At 36.2% G+C, this 16,543-nt stretch overlaps 1 protein-coding gene across 3 annotated transcripts in view; it reads right to left on the reverse strand.

Annotated features, from left to right (window-relative positions):
• Positions 1-4,239, reverse strand: part of SYT14 (synaptotagmin 14) — a 136,452-nt gene extending 132,213 nt beyond the window's left edge. Inside the window, exon 1 of one of the 3 annotated variants that reach the window (XM_068986224.1) lies at positions 4,083-4,239. In XM_068986224.1, the coding sequence (XP_068842325.1) occupies positions 4,083-4,194 (112 nt within the window). In that variant the 5' untranslated portion in view covers positions 4,195-4,239. Of the gene's footprint in view, positions 1-1,030; positions 1,950-4,082 lie in introns of those variants that run through there. The other 2 variants (XM_068986223.1, XM_068986222.1) reach the window with 2 other exon arrangements.
• Between the last annotated feature and the right edge of the window lie 12,304 nt (positions 4,240-16,543).

Consider the following 16,543-nt stretch of genomic DNA (forward strand, 5'->3'; position numbering starts at 1 on the left):
CATACACAAAAATTCCATATGTATCTTTTATAAATAAAAGCCAGTGTACTTCTGGTGTTGTGATCAGATCAACGGTAAACGAGAATGACTAAGGGATAACCATGGCTCAGACAGTAAATAATCTGCCTGCAATGTGGGAGACCTAGTTTTGATCCCTGATTGGGAAGATCCCCTGGAGAAGGGAACAGATACCCACTCCAGTAATTCTGGCCTGGAGAATCCTATGGACAGAGGAGCCTGGCGGGCTACAGTCCATGGGGTCACAGAGTTGGACATGACTGAGCCACTTTCACTTCACTTCAAGGGATAACCAGGAGTGGTAACTGACAGTATGAAGAAAACCAAGCAATTGTCAGCTAATTGTTTTGAAAACTGTCACAAATATTGTGGATGAAAATTGTGACTGCTTAGTTGGAATTTTAATTGTACATAGAGAACTCATGAATAAAAAGATTGTTCATGTATATGCTTTGAAAACCCAGAAGTCACATAAAACTCTCAATGTATGGCTAAATGAAAAGACATATTCTGAGGCATGTATTTCAATAAAATAAAAATCCATTGCTTTCAAGGAAAACATAAAACATTTGGTAGATTCTTACCAGGAAAGATGTGAAGAGCAACAATGTATAAACCGTTAAGGGTAGGTTACAAAAACACAAAATTTTAAAATTCAACTATAGCACAGCAAATAAACTCCAATTAAAGTATGCAGAGTACTTAAGAAAACCATGGAGTTCTGGGTTGTACAATAAATGGGCATTAAGTAAAATGAAGGTCCTTAAAATTGTCCAAATAATGCAGGGACCAGGGACAATACTTAAATCAGAGGAATACAAACAACATGCTTTTGAAAGGACTGTAAGAAAAAACTGCATGACTTTAAAAATGTCTCCCAGTAAGAGGACTCAAGAAAGCCTTAGTAATACAGATGTACAGAGAACAATTAAAGAAGTTCGATGATGTTTTTCCTAATGTGAAAAAATTAAGAGAAAATCTTATCACTCAAACTCACATTAGGAGACCTCACCTTTTTCTGATATTATCTTAAAATATTTTTCATCTTTACTCTTTGCTGTTTCTTTTTTGGCAGAAATGGCTTCATTTTTCTTTGTTTTTATATCTGCTTTCCCTTCGTAGTATTTTGTTGGATTCATTTGTTCTTTGATTTTTCCTTGACACTGCTCTTTAGAATTAGTTGATGCTGCTGGATATAAGTCTTCCTTCTTAATGGATTTCTGCATCATATGTCTACTGCTTTCCAAAATATCTTTTGGAGAACTTTCATTTCCTAAATAGTTATTCCCTTTGTGGCCTTTACTTTTAATATGCGTTTCAGCTTTCTTTAAGTAATTTTCTTTCATTTCTTGGTATCTTACCTCCTTTAAGTCAGGTTTACCGTCACTGGAAATTTCTAATCCATTTTTTCGACACCTGTCAGTACTTTCAAGTTCTTGCCAAGCAGATCCAGCACTTGCATCCTGCCTGCTGACTGATACCTTACCATCACGCACATGGCCTTTCAAAGAATCGCCTTTTGTTTCCTGATACTGTGACGGCATCTGCTGCCTATTATTAATAAGTTTAACTCCTCCTCCTTCGTTCATTCCTCGGTCTTGCTTTTGTGAAACTGAAGTATTATAGCTGTTTCTCCGATTTGCTCGGTTCTCTAAATTGAATGGTGCTTTCTGACAATTAGTGTTTTGGGAGACTTCTGGTTTTGTGGTGCTTTCTTGTTTAGAAGTATCTGCAGCTTCTGGGGCTGCAGAGCTTTCCTCTTCTGGGCGAAAGCCATTTATCATGCTTGTTACCTGTTCAGCAACTGAGTCAGTGAACGCATAGCTGACTTCTCCTACAGCAGCAGTCAAATCTTCCACAGCATTACTGATCGTGTCCACCAGAGAGGACACTGAAGGCAGAGTCTGCTGAAAACTTTTGAAAAATGCCATTTTCTAATTCCTTGTTCGTAAAAGCTGCAATCATGGAATTTTCTCTTCTCAAAATATCAAGCCCTCTGGACTTTCAATGTAACATTTACTTAAATGGTGCTATTCATTAGTTCAATATCAGTATTTCACATTAGGCCTTTTAGTCTTTCCGTAATAGCTTATGTAACGGAAGAAATATGTTGACGTAAAAGACGCTTCAAAAAAAAAAAAAAATCAAACCACTTGATTTAAACGTAACGACATTTTTTCCCACTCCACAGCTGTCATGACAGCAGCAAGACAGTATTTTTCCCTCAAATACTATTGGGTTTTTATTCTATACCTGCAAGAAGAAGTATAAAAAGGATTTTTATTATGTACTTTTTAGTTAACTTATTAATAGTCTACGTATGGGAACTGCCCTATATTATTAACAAAGCACCAATACCAATTCAAAATAAAAAATGTATTAAGGATTCCCCCAATACATATATTCCCCCAAATATGTATTTGTTTATATATCTAAGCAATTTTGCAGAAATTAGAATAGGGAAGAGCAGAGAGAGAACATTTGCTGAGTGGCTATTACATGTTAAGAATTGTGATTTACAAATTTTTTTCTTATTTGATCTTATAATAACTCTAGGAGGTAACTATTATTATTCTTATTTAATAAGCGAGTAAAGAAACAGCCTCAGAAAAATTAATAAGGTCCCCCAATCTTTCCAATAGATCCTCAAGGTCAAAACTCTTTCTACAGTAAGAGTAAGAGGATATTTAACTTTTCACTTTCATTCACTCAAATGAGCTCTTGGGTTTTCCCGAGGCCATGGAACAGATTGAATGCAGGAGCAGATATGAGAATCCAGTTGTTTCCTTCTTCTGTGCCAGTCATTAGAGAGACTTGCAATGTAAAGCAATGTCACTCCTCTCATCAAACCTATTTTTTGGTTTTAGAAAATATACAGTTTTAAAAATTAATACATTTTAGATTAACAAGTAATAGACTTACTGTTGGGTTTTTAAAAATAAATTGAAAAAATATTTTAAATTTTTCTTAGCTTTTAACTTCTAACTTGGTATATATCATTGAGCTATAACTCACATAAACAAAAACTCTTTGGGGTCCTCAATAATTTTTAAGAGTGTAAAGGGATAAGACCAAAGAAAAACTAGAAATGCCAAAACAGAGAATTACTGGAGGCTACTAACAGAGGTTTCTTTAACCAGTTTATTCTACACAAATGATGAAAAAAAAAAAAAAAAACAGGTGAAGTATGAGAAACATTAATCAAACCAAACCACATAAAATACTACAGTTTCCTTAATGCAAAATCTGCATGATGTACTTCAACAATAAGATTTTTATAAACGATGAGGCTATCACTTTTTAAGTTATCAGATATAAGAGAAAAGCATCTCTTTAACACTTGTACATGGACAAGAAATGTAAGGCTTCTCTTGTATTTTTCCTTAAAATTCTAAATTAAAGTCTCACATTTACAATTTTCAACTTCTTTTTGCTATTATTTACATAAGCCAGTCTTTGGAAACAGCAAATAAAGAACTCTATAATAACTTTAAAAATATAAATTTTTCGTAAGAAAAAGGACAATATCACAGCCCTCATCTTTCCTATTATCTGGTAACACTAAGCAATATGTCTATGTTGCCAAGGAGGAAAGAGGAACACTAAGTTTCATAATCAGATTTTACATACTAAATTACTAGAGAAAACCACCTTCTCTAAACAACAAAATTATCCATTGCTGAGAATTCAACAGCAGATTAAAGAGTGAATACTCTCAAAAGCTTTCTAGGGACATGGGAAAAAAGCTCTCTAGAAAACTATTTGGACAATGGATTTAAGCACAGAAAGTAGTAAGATATGTCCTTCTTCTTAAAGTATATAAAAATGTCATTCTATGATGATATACAATTCATTTTTATGCAATATAGTAGCAATTCATGGGCAATAAAAAGATAGCTGAACATAATCTATGTAATTGATCTTTTACTCTCACAGAATAATGTCTAAAAGTTAGTTTACTGTATGTCAGAATCAAACTTTTTAATGTACATCGTATTTTTAAAATAAAGTAATAAACAGTAGATAGAAAGACTAAACAAGAGAAGCAGCAATATGATACTTACAAATTTTATCTTGTGAATTCTTCCTTGCGCTGTATCCTGAACCAAGATCTGGAAACCCGCCAACATTTTCAAAACAGAACTTCTTATTAATATAGAGAAAAAGGAGCAGCATCAAGATAATAAACACCCCAACAGCAGACAAAAATCCAACTGCCTCTGGAGATACTGGAGGGAAAAAAAGTCACAGCTGTAAGCATTTATTCTTCTTCAAGTTACAAATAAGAAGGAAACCCCTATACATTGTGTTAAGATTGCTGCCTTATTTGAATTTTATTTTAAAATTTTCATAGTTCACAACAGTTCAGTTGGTGAGAAAAATAAATTGCACAGTTTACTGAGTTGTTCAATTTATTCAAAAGTATATTAAAATTTATTGAAGAGTATATTAACAGTTTCCCTGTAAGTTATGTGGGAACAATCTTAAAAGAAATGGGTCTATAAAAGAGGCAGTTACCATATATTTAGTCCATTGACGAGTATTAAAAAAATTTTAAAACAAGATTTAGAAAAACTTATTTCCCAGGCACTTAAATTTATGAGAACGTATACTATTGCTGTTATCTCTAAAAGCTTCAATGGTTCTTTTTGTGTTAAACAACTGTGGACTTTTTAACTTGGCATTGAAAACTCCAGCCTCTTTTCAATACTTCTCTCCAATCAGATGATTCCATTTACCACATGCCGTGTTTTTGTCTGCCTCCTCCCCTTGCCAGGAGTGACCAAGTATCCTCTCTATACCAAATCCCACTCATTCATTCACCCAACAAATACTCTGCAGCAGCGGCCATACACCGAGCATATCACACATGCATTTCCTATCTTCCTTGAACAGGCTGGTGAAGGCAGTCACATCGCAGTGCAACCAAGGTTATGTAACCCAGTGCTGAAGGATCAAGCATGCTTTTCTGCAAGTTATGGCTCCTGTGATTATATTGTAAGAATCACCCAAAAAAGTGAAAGTGAACGTCGCTCAGTCGTGTCTGACTCTTTGCGAATCCCAGGGACTACACAGTCCATGAAATTCTCCAGGTCAGAATACTGGAGTGGGTAGCCGTTCTCTTCTCCAGGGAGCTTCCCAACCCAAGGATCAAACCCAGGTCTCCCGCATTGCAGGCGGATTCTTTACTGTCTGAGCCACCGGGGAAGCCCAAGAATTAGCCAAGTGAACACTATTTCATGCAGAAGAAACAGCATGTGACAACAAGAGTTTCTGTGCATTCCAGAAACTCCATGAATACATGAGAATCATGAACACAAGAGAATACATGAAATCATCCAGGGAGATTTGGTAGAGTGAGAACAGACAAAATCTTCTCCAACTTCTCCAATCCTTAGTCATCTCTTTCTTTTCAGCTCCTGCATTCTCTCTCTCTGTGGGACCAGTCATTTGGAATTAAACAGAACTAAACTTTTATAATCTCAGTGCCTGACTTAAGCATTAGTAGACAATGAATCCAAAGCCTCAAATACCACCCTACTCTTTTCTCCTCCACTGCTCAAGCAGCAACTAAAACGTCATCTCCTCCAAAATTCATTTTTTAATCTGAAGAATCATGACAATTAGCATCTAACTCATTTGTTAAAAATGAAGTGACCCACCAGTCAATGATGAGTGCTTTACTCTCCTAGCTCTTTAGCATTTGTGAAAGCTAGGCATCCCAGGTGCAGGACTGATATGACATTATGGTCTGTTCAAAGCTGGGTCACGAGTACTGCAGTCAAGGACCGAGCAGAGAGTGATACTGCAGAGGAGGCATGATGAGCGTGAGGCGGAAGGTGGCAGGAATGGTGAAGTGCTCTGAATAGCAGCCCGGTGCAGAGGAACAGATCCCGCTACCAGAACCAAGACGTTACGCCTAGACGTTAGCCCTTTCTGTCTCATTCTCAGGCTGGAGCATAGTCAGGAAAGAGAACATAGTTTAATAAAAGAATCTAAGGTATATGACATAAAACAGTGATACACATCAAGCCTGAAGGTTAAGGTAAAAAAAAAAAAAAAGGTAAAAAAATTATCATCAGCAGATCTAAAAGCTAGAAAGATCACAGCAGGACAGAATCTGGTACGAAGACACAAAATTCTCAGTGTGACCATATTCAGTATTACATTATAAACAGCACATATAGGAGCTCCCCTTTCAGCCCAGGCCCAAAGCACACTAAGAAATGTGATGCCGTAAGTGAACACACAGCATTAGCTCTAATAATAAGCAGCTTAAAATCTCCCATCCCGTATGGCTGAGTCCCTTCAGTGTTCACCTGAAACTATCACAACACTGTTAATTGGCTATACCCCAATACAAAATGCTTTTGGTGTTAAAAATAAATAAGTAAAATTAAAAAAAAATCTCCCATCTCTTAGAAGACTACATGAAGGAGGAAACATGACTCACCTAAGAAAGCCAGTTATTGCTAATAAAAACAATACAGCATTTATTATGTGCTATTCACTTTCAAGTACTTTATCATTTGTTAACTCTTTTAATCTTCACTCTCATTTACCCCCACTATAAATTGAGACATGGAGCTATTATACCATGTGCCCAGCTAGAAAGTAGAAGAATCAGGATTCAAGCCCTGTCTGGCTCCAGAGTCTCTGTTTTTAACTACTGCCCATACTTCTCTTGTGTTCCTTTTCTTCCCTTCCCGCCTTTCCTACACCTTACCTCAATCTTTATTTCTGTGTTCCTCTCTCATTTCCCTCCTCCCTTCCCATTTATAAATTTAACCCAGGGAGAAAGGTCAACTATAAACACGTACAATACAGCAAGCATGACAAGAGAAGTACTGAATATATTAAGTAGTGCTGCTGCTGCTGCCAAGTCACTTCAGTCGTGTCCATACTGGAACACAAAGAAGGAATACTACCCGGCAAAGTTACAAACACTTCAGAAAGGAGATAACACTTGGGTAGGGTATGAAAGATTAATAGAAGCTCTATTAAAGAGTAAAGGGCAGATGAAAGAGCGTGATCAAAGACCAGGAGCAGTGCGCATGGCGTCCCATCGGCACTACTGGGCCATAGTCCTGGCTGTCTTATCCACCTTTGGCTCCTCTAAGTACTTAGCACAATGCTACCAGCTGACACTATGCAAACATTTGTAAATGCATGAATGAATGTGTGTTCAAGAAAGATCAAAAGTATGCCAGAACAGTTACTGAAAATGAAAGCAAGGTTCAAACTGTCAAAGAACCCCAAACAGCATCCTAAAGACTTTGTACTTGTAGAACTATATTCCCTAAAACAATCAGAAAACATGGCCAACAGCAGGGAGTGGATGGCGGCAGAATATGAGGACTAAGCGGTAGCGGCGATGGCAGAGAAGAGGGGTGAGTTTGTTCAGAGGAAATTGGTAACAATCCAGTCAACTAATGGAGAGAATGAGGATAAAGAGAAGTAGAAGGTAATTCTAAAGTTTCTAGCTTGAGTGAATAGGTGAATGGTACTGTGCTGAGTTTAATCGCTCAGTTGTATCTGACTCTTTGCAACCCCACAGACTGTAGCCTGTCAGGCTCCTCTGTCTATGGGATTCTCCAGGCAAGAATACTGGAGTGGGTTGCCATGCCCTCTTCCAGGGGATCTTCCCAACCCAGCTCTCCCACACTGCATGCGGATTATTTACCATCTGAGACACTAGAGAAGCCCAAGAATACTGGAGTGGGTATCCTATCCCTTCTCCAGGGGATCTTCGCAACCCAGGAACCAAACCAGGCTCTCCTGCATTGCAGGTTGATTCTTTACCATCTGAGCTATCTGGGAAGCCTGGGTGAATGGTAACACCATTTAAAAAAATGAAAAAATACAAACGTAAAGGTTTAGAGCATGGGAGTCGAGAAATCAGTGGAACAAGAGAGGCAGGTAGGAAGTTTAGGTTTTGACATGTTACTTTAGCATGTCTGCAGACGACTGCAGAGTGAATGTCCAGTAAAGAGAGAAATATGATATGCTCTGATGAAGGTCAGGTTCATTAGAAAGAGTTGGGAGGTCTCCTTTTGCTCATCTGTTGCATGTAAAAGGCATCACTGACTAAATACAAACCTCACTGGCAAATGACAGGTACTATGCTTTAATGGAAAATCTCCTACTTCACAAATTTTCAGATCAATACAAACCATTTATTTGGACAAAATGAAAACAGAATCTTTCCTCACTCGAAAATGTAAAAAGGTGCCTTACACTTACCAGGCAAATATACTATATAACTCCCTTTTAAGGCACTGCTTGGCTAAACGCCCATTCTCTACATTCATGGAAAAACATTTTGTATTTAAAATTTTAAAACAGTAATATAATTATAGAAAAGAAATAACATTTTCTGACAGAAAATATTAAAAAGCTTCAGACTTTTACTTTTTCACCCTTATGTCAGGATTGAGATATTTAATTATTATTTGATAATCCCACTTGTCCATAAAACTGAGATGGAACAATACACTGAAATCACCCTGAAGATATGAATATGATACACCATCAAAAAAGTTAAATAAAATTACATGAACTCAAGCCTCACTAATACAAAACATATTTTTTAGTTTTTGATGGAATTTATTCCTAAATTCTTATACTATGAATCTGCTTAAAAAGCCACAGAAATATTTCTAACATTATGATTAATTTATCTATAGATAAATCTACTCTCTCCAAACATTCTAGGTCATTTGCTACAGGCAAGTAAATGCTATTTTAAATGTATATTACCTCTTAACAGAGAACTTTTGAAGTCTCTAACAGCACACAGTTAATTAGTTTAAGTTAATAAGTTAATATTATACATTTAAAGAACTAAATTTGCTGAATCAAATTTAATTAAACAATAACAACAAAGACCAAACAATAACAAAATTAATAATATCAAACATTTAAGGAGTGCTTAGTATTTGCAGGGGGCTGCTTTAGAAAATGCATTACAAACATTATCAAACTGAATCCGCACTACAACCTCATTTTTCAGGTATGGGAACTGAGGCTCAATAAGATTTCAGTGAGATGAAATCTTGATATAAATACAGGCACACTGATTCCTGCTCCCAAAATGTTAAACGCTAATCCTTACTGCTTTCTATTTGCCAGGCGCTATTATAATCTTTCATTTTAAATGTAATGCTCAAAACGATTTTGTGATAATAAACACTACATATTATCTTAGGCTTTAGATCAGAAAACTGAAGCTCGGAGAGTAGTAAGTTTGTCTAAAGTCACAAATCTAGGAAATGATAGAACCTGGATTTGAACCCAGATACTTTGACTCCAGAGTCCACGGTCTTAAAACACCAAGTAATACTACAGCTTCCTTAAATGCCAACCTGAAATACAAAAATAAGGGAAAGCCATATGATCAAATAACATAGCTTAGTACATATATTATGAAAAAACATTTCATGGATTAGCTTTGTATATATGTATATAGGAACTGATTTCAGCTTTCTCAAATATACAAATGATAAAACTGGAATCATGGTATTTTCTATTCAAGATACTTTTGAAAGCTAATAAGATAAAAATTTAAAAACAAAGTATTCTATAGAATAATAAGCCTGATAGGCATTAGTAATGCTCAATAAAAATATAAGGAAGGTGTCTGTGAGCTATATGACTCTCTATATGAAGTATCTAAAGACTATACTGCAAAGTCAAACAGGGAACAAGGAATAGTATCTCACCAGAAAATACGAAAAGTTCAGCTTGCCCAAGGTTAATAATTATTTATGCTATGTATATGGAACTGGCTTTGCAGTTATCTATACTATATATTTAGAAAAGAATATATATATATATATTTACAAAAGGTAAACTAAAAAAATACCACTTTCTGCCCAAAATACAAAGATGTACTGAAATATAAGGGAGATATTTATTAAACTAACACTTTCAATATAAATTTACTTATATAATAATATTCTTTTCTAATCTGTATCAAAATATTAATTTTTAGTTACAAAATAAATATTATAAAACTATTTTTCCCATCATATTTCAAATACATACAAAATAAACAAGTACTTATGATTCCTATACAGTAATTCTTTTAAAAATAAGAATAAAGAAAAACAACTTACAGTTTTCATCATAAGGTCTTTATTGCTGATTTGTGCTGCTGGGCAAGAAATACTAGTCCTCTAACAGCACTGTCATGGAGACTTAAATAATTCATTTAATAGATGCAATTCTATCTCCTGAACAAAATGTGAACTATATAAGAAGTTGACTTTCATTTTTAATAGAATATTGCTCCCTATTTAATAATCCCTGAATATTTTCCCAGATTTTAATCAGAAAAACCCCTCCATTGATTTTTCTCTGGTTTAGACATAAAACAGATCACCTATCAGAGATCCAAGACACAAGGTAGGAAGGTAAAAGATTAATTTGATGTTTTGCTTAAATTTCCTTCTGTAACATCTCTGTTACTCCCACAAATAAAAACTGCTGTGAAATTTTTATATTATAATATAAATGATGAAAAACTGAAAGAATGACATATAAATCAAAGAAAGGAATAATACATATCTATAATTCTAGATTTTATTAGAACATAATCACTAAGAAAACATTTACTCACACATGACATAGTTGGCTGCTGAGTAACTTAAAGGGACGACAGGGGGAAGGCACTGATGTAATAACATGGGACACTGACGATCTTAGAAACAAAACTCCCCTCTGGGAGACAGTCACCTGAGCAGGCTGATAAAACAGAGGCTACCCAACTTGTTTCAAATGGCAAACCATCAATAAATTAAATCTGTATTTCCTCTAAGTAACATGTAGTAAATTGGAATTTCGTTCAAATCCCAAAACAGCAGCAAAAAAATACTAATTTTTTTTTAAAACTGAAAAAAAGAATGCAAACACTTATGAAGTATGGAACACCTAATACATAATATATTTAAACTTTACACTTAAGGCTTGATAATAATGTACTTACTACACTTAATATATTTAAAGCAAATACTTGTTAATAATAAATCAAGCTCTATGTCTCAAAGAGATTTTTCTTCAAGGGCAGTCTTGACTGAGGCTTCAAAATTATAATTTCAGTGAAGCTGAGACCACGAAAAACTTTTTTCCTGGTAAGTCACCCAACAGCAAAGCACACACATTCTTTTAAACAACAAAGAAGAGTTTCCTGCTCCAAATTTGTTCTCTATTCAGTGTGAATGAATTCTTCCATAATTATCTGAATCTCAGATGGTATGGACAACAGATGAGGTCACTTTTCCCCCTTTTAGTTTTCAATGATTATTCGCCCTTCCTTTTCAGTAAGATCTTCACTGACAAGATTCTGAAACTTCAACACCACGCCACCTGCAGGAGAATCCTTCTAGTTAAAGCCAACCTCATGTCAAATAGTTTTAGATATGCTTTTTTCAGACTTTAATTCTAAAACATTGAATTCTGATAAATACAAACCAGTTTCTTTCGCATCTAAGAACTTCCTCCTATGTTTTAACATCATGTCAACTAGTTCTCTTTAAATTTGTTCACATTATTATATATTTTTTCCAACCTTATTGAGGCACAGTTGAGAACTGAAAACTGTAAGTATTTAAGGTACAACTATGAATATTCACCACAAACAAGCTAATTGATACTTCCATCACCTCAGTCATCATCTTTTGTGGGTATGTGTGGTAAGAACACATTATGACCTCTTGCCAGGGATACAACCCAGTATCAATAATTTCAGTCACATTGCTATTCGTTCAGTCTCCAGAACTGATTCATCTTGTATAAATGAAACTTTGTGTGGGAGCAGAATGAAGCAGGCAGCAGTTTCAGTATTGGTCCTTCGAGGCTGCAGATCCAACCTTCAAATCATTAAAGTAGGGACTAATTTCAGTCAAAAATGTTTTCAGAATAAGGAGTGGTTCTGGAAGTTAACCAAATCACCCATAACAACATCAGCATTAATCACATAGCTGAAGAAAGAATCTATCCGTCCAAAAGGGGAAAGATGAGCAATGGAATGATGAAACCAACAGGAATAAAAATTGGTGGTGCACCATGATGCATCCTTCAGTAGTGTCTATTTCAGTTGGAGATTTAGGGAGATACCACATAATTTAACTAGTAGGTAAACTTTTTTATATTTTAAATTAATAACAACAACAAAAAATAAAATTTTTGCAATTAAAAAAATAAAATTCAAAACAATGAAGCTTTAATACTTTTAGCAGATAGCTTTGTGTACCCATAGGGGATAAACGTTCTCTTTTCTGTCAGAGTAAATATATGAGCAGTACTAAATGCACCTTAATTTATTCAACAGATACTAAGCAATAGGAATTAAAGCCCGAATAAGACAGATGTGGCTCCTGAACCCAGAGACTTAACAACGTAAGCACTACAAGGCACCTGACCTTGACTTGGAAGATAGAGACTGCCTGGAGGAAATGACTCCTAGACTAAAATATGAGGACATGAAGATTCTAGAATAAGAAAGAAGAAGAGATGAAGCAAAGAGAAAAAAAAAGAGTATTTATGGTTTTTTAAAAGAAACTCACAGAAAAGAGAGAAATACATTTTATAGAACAGAATAAAAAGTATAAAGTGTCTAGAGATACAGCTGGATAGAGAGCAAGGTCAAAATCATGAAAGTCTCTGTAAAGATTGCTGAGGAATATGAATTTTACCCTGAAATCAATGGGGCCTCTAAGGGGCTTCCCAGGTGGTGCAGTTAGTAAAGAATCCACCTGCCAATGCAGGAAATACAAGAGATGTGGGTTCAATCCCTGGGTCAGGAAGATCCTCTGGAGAAGAAAAATGGCAACTCATTCCAGTATTCTTGCCTAGAAAATTCCATGGACAGAAGAGTCTGGCAGGCTTCAGTCCATGGGGTCGCGAAGAATCAGACATTATTGAGTACTGTGTGATAAGTTCACTCTGGTATAGAAATAAGGATGCGAGTGGGCTAGTAAAACACATTTCGTAATTTCAGCAATCCAAGCTAAAAAACCGTGATAAGCCGACATACTAGATGGCCCAGCTAACAGACTAGAAGAAAGAGGTACTTGTTGGAGCCTACCTTTTAGGCTGTCTCAAATATCTAAACTGGTAAATGCAGCAACACATATGTAAGATCCTGTATTAATTTTTAAAATACTTTTCCTGTAGCTGCTCCATTAATGCTCCTATTTCCAATGATAGGAACTTCCAACCCATGGCATGGTATCACAATCTTCTAGCAAAATATAAACTACTTAAGGATTCTGTGAACACATATACAAGCTGGCAAGCCATTCACATGCTCTGACAAGTGATCCTTCTCCTATGACGATCCCATTGATATTCAGGTAAATGAAATATAGTCTGTGGGTTAAAATGCCAAATGCTATTATTTTTTAAGGACAACCATCGCAGTGACACAAGAAAAGATTAGTACAGGTTATCAAAATGCCAAGTTTTAGTTATCTAGAAAAACATGTGACACTAGATAGTCATCTTTATGTCTCACTGAAGTATTTCAGGATGAGCTGTTGACTTCTTTCTGTTAAAGAATTACTAGTTATGTAGACCAAAAAAAAAACAGATACCATGTCTAGCATTCTTGGGAAAAGCTCAGTTTCCTCTAAAATGAAAATTTTAATTTAATCTACAAACTTACTACAAACTTTAATTTAACTACAAACTTATCTATAGATAGCATCTAGATTCTAGATGAAAATCTGAAAGCCCAACCAGTCAGTCACTAGGCTTCAGGGCAGGTCATACCACTCAGGCCATCTCTCAGGCAGGTGCAAATATTATAGCCAGCTTTGCTTTTTTGCCCTGTGCCAACCTCTCTGCTTCATCACAACTGCCCTAACTGGTGACTCGATCTATTGTCATAAGAGGACACAGAAGTCACTCCCTCTCTAATTGAATATTCTTTTTTTCTGGCCCAGCAACCTAAGATGAGGGAATAGCAAACAGCTGTGGACATGACTGAGTGCTGAGATATGGACATGGACAGAGGCAGAAAGAACAAATCTACACAAAAGGATGGAAGGTTACATCCAAAACTCAACGGCTCGGGCTCAGCCTAAGTGGCTCAGACTGGAAAAAGTACTGCCATGTGACCCAGCAGTCCCACTGCTGGGCATACACACTGAGGAAATCAGAACTGAGAGAGACATGTGTGCCCCAGTGTTCATCGCAGCACTGTTTACAATAGCCAGGATATGGAAGCAACCTAGATGCCCATCAGCAGATGAATGGATAAGAAAGCTGTGGTACATACGCACAATGGAATATTACTCAGCCATCAAAAAGAATGCATTTGAACCAGTTCTAATGAGATGGATGAACTGGAGCCTATTATACAGAGTGAAGTATGTTAGAAAGAAAAACACCAATATAGTACACTGCTCAGTCGCTTCAGTCGTGTCTGACTCTGTGCGACCCCATAGACGGCAGCCCACCAGGCTCCGCCATCCCTGGGATTCTCCAGGCAAGAACACTGGAGTGGGTTGCCATTTCCTTCTCCAATGCATGAAAGTGAAAAGTGAAAGTGAAGTCGCTCAGTCATGTCTGACTCTTAGCGACCCCGCAGACTGCAGCCTACCAGGCTCCTCCGTCCATGGGATTTTCCAGGCAAGAGTACTGGAGTGGGGTGCCATTGCCTTCGCCAATATAGTATACTAACGCATTTACATGGAATTTAGAAAGATGGTAACGATGACCCTATGTGCGAGACAGCAAAACAGACACAGATGTAAAGAACAGTCTTTTGGACTTTGTGGGAGAAGGCAAGTGTGGGATGATTTGAGAGGGTAGCGTTGAAACGTGTATATTATCTCATGTGAAGCAGATTGCTGGCCCAGGTTCGATGTATGAGACAGGGTGCTCAGGGCTGGTGCACTGCGATGACCCTGAGGGATGGGATGGGGAGGGAGGTGGGAGGGGGGTTCTGGATGGGGAACACATGTGTGCCCATGGCTGATTCATGTCAATGTATGGCAAAAACCACTACCATATTGTAAAGTAATTAGCCTCCAATAAAAATAAATAAATTAATTAAAAACAAAAAGAATCTGCCTGCAATGCAGGAGACCTGGTTTGATCCCTGGGTTCAGAAAATACCTGGGAGAAGGGAACAGCTACCCACTCCAGTTTTACGGCCTGAAGATTTCCATGAACAAAGGAGCCTGGCAGGCTATAGTTCATGGGGTCACAAAGAGTTCGACACAACTGAGAGACTTTCACTTTAAATCAGCTTAAAGAAAATAACTCTATAAACTGTTATTTCATACCTTTACCAATAAACTGAATGAAGGAACTGAGAATACATTCATTAATTTTGTAGATGATGTTAGGAATGTTATGTTGGGCATGGTGGCTAATTCATTAAAAGAAAGATACATGAGGAATCTCAAAATACTAAAGAAATAATACGTCAAAACAAAATGAAGTTCAACACAGATAATGGCAAGTTACTATCCCACTAGGAGCCAAATGCTGATAAAGGTTAATGAACATTTTGGCTTAATAAGATGTACTAAGCAAAAGTAAAATAATGTTATAATACATGTAAGATAAATATCAGCAGCGTAAAGTTTTTAACAAGTGAAAACTAAGCCTTCTATTATGCCATTGGATTCTTATTAAAGCAGTTAGGTTATCTCATGTTCAAAACAATGTTCAATTTCTAGTCTCCTTGAGTTCCAGTGAAAATAGCAGTCTGATATCCCATCTCTTGTATTTTCACAAATATCTTGATATTAGTTGGAGGCTAATGAAAGTGTAATTCAGTCTTAAATGCTGTGTTCTTTTCTCATAAAAGGATTCAATTAAACATTCAATTAAAGAAGTTTTAAAAAGAAGGGATAAAATAGCCCTAAAAAGAAAGCAGTAGAAATAATAAAGATAAAAGCATCAATTACTTAAGATTAAAAACAACACAAGAATTCAAGAACTTTTTCTTAGATTTGGTGGGGGTGGAGAACTAAAATAAAATATACACACCTTTAGCAAGTGTAATCAATAATTACAATAAAACTAACACTGATTCAGGGAATTCTGTGGTGGTCCAGTGGTTAGCACCGCACACTTCCGATGCAGGGGGCCAGGGTTCCATCCCTTGTCAGTTAACTGAGATCTTGCATGCCCTGTGGCATGAAAAGGTGGGGGTGGGGGGGAGAAAAACCACTAATTCCAGCTTTACTATGCCATATTTTACAGGTAATGTTTCCATTCACATTCTGTAACCCTACCCTTGAAGAAAAGGAAACTGAAACTTGATGGACTGAATAATTTCAAATTCACACTTAAGTGGCAGAGTCAAGATTCAAACAAAAGTTTTTTAACATCTCATTATCTGAACCAACATACTGTTTACAAATACAGGATACAGAACAGAGACAACCATAGGTAGGGATGATATTTAAATTTTTAAAGGCAAATACTATGCATACCTCAGCATAGATATATTTTCAAACATCTACAGAATAAGCATAAAAAATTTTAAGTATAAAGACTTACCTTA

The sequence above is a fragment of the Capricornis sumatraensis genome, chromosome 14 (assembly GCF_032405125.1).
Source record: "Capricornis sumatraensis isolate serow.1 chromosome 14, serow.2, whole genome shotgun sequence".
In the NCBI taxonomy this organism is placed as follows: domain Eukaryota; kingdom Metazoa; phylum Chordata; class Mammalia; order Artiodactyla; family Bovidae; genus Capricornis; species Capricornis sumatraensis.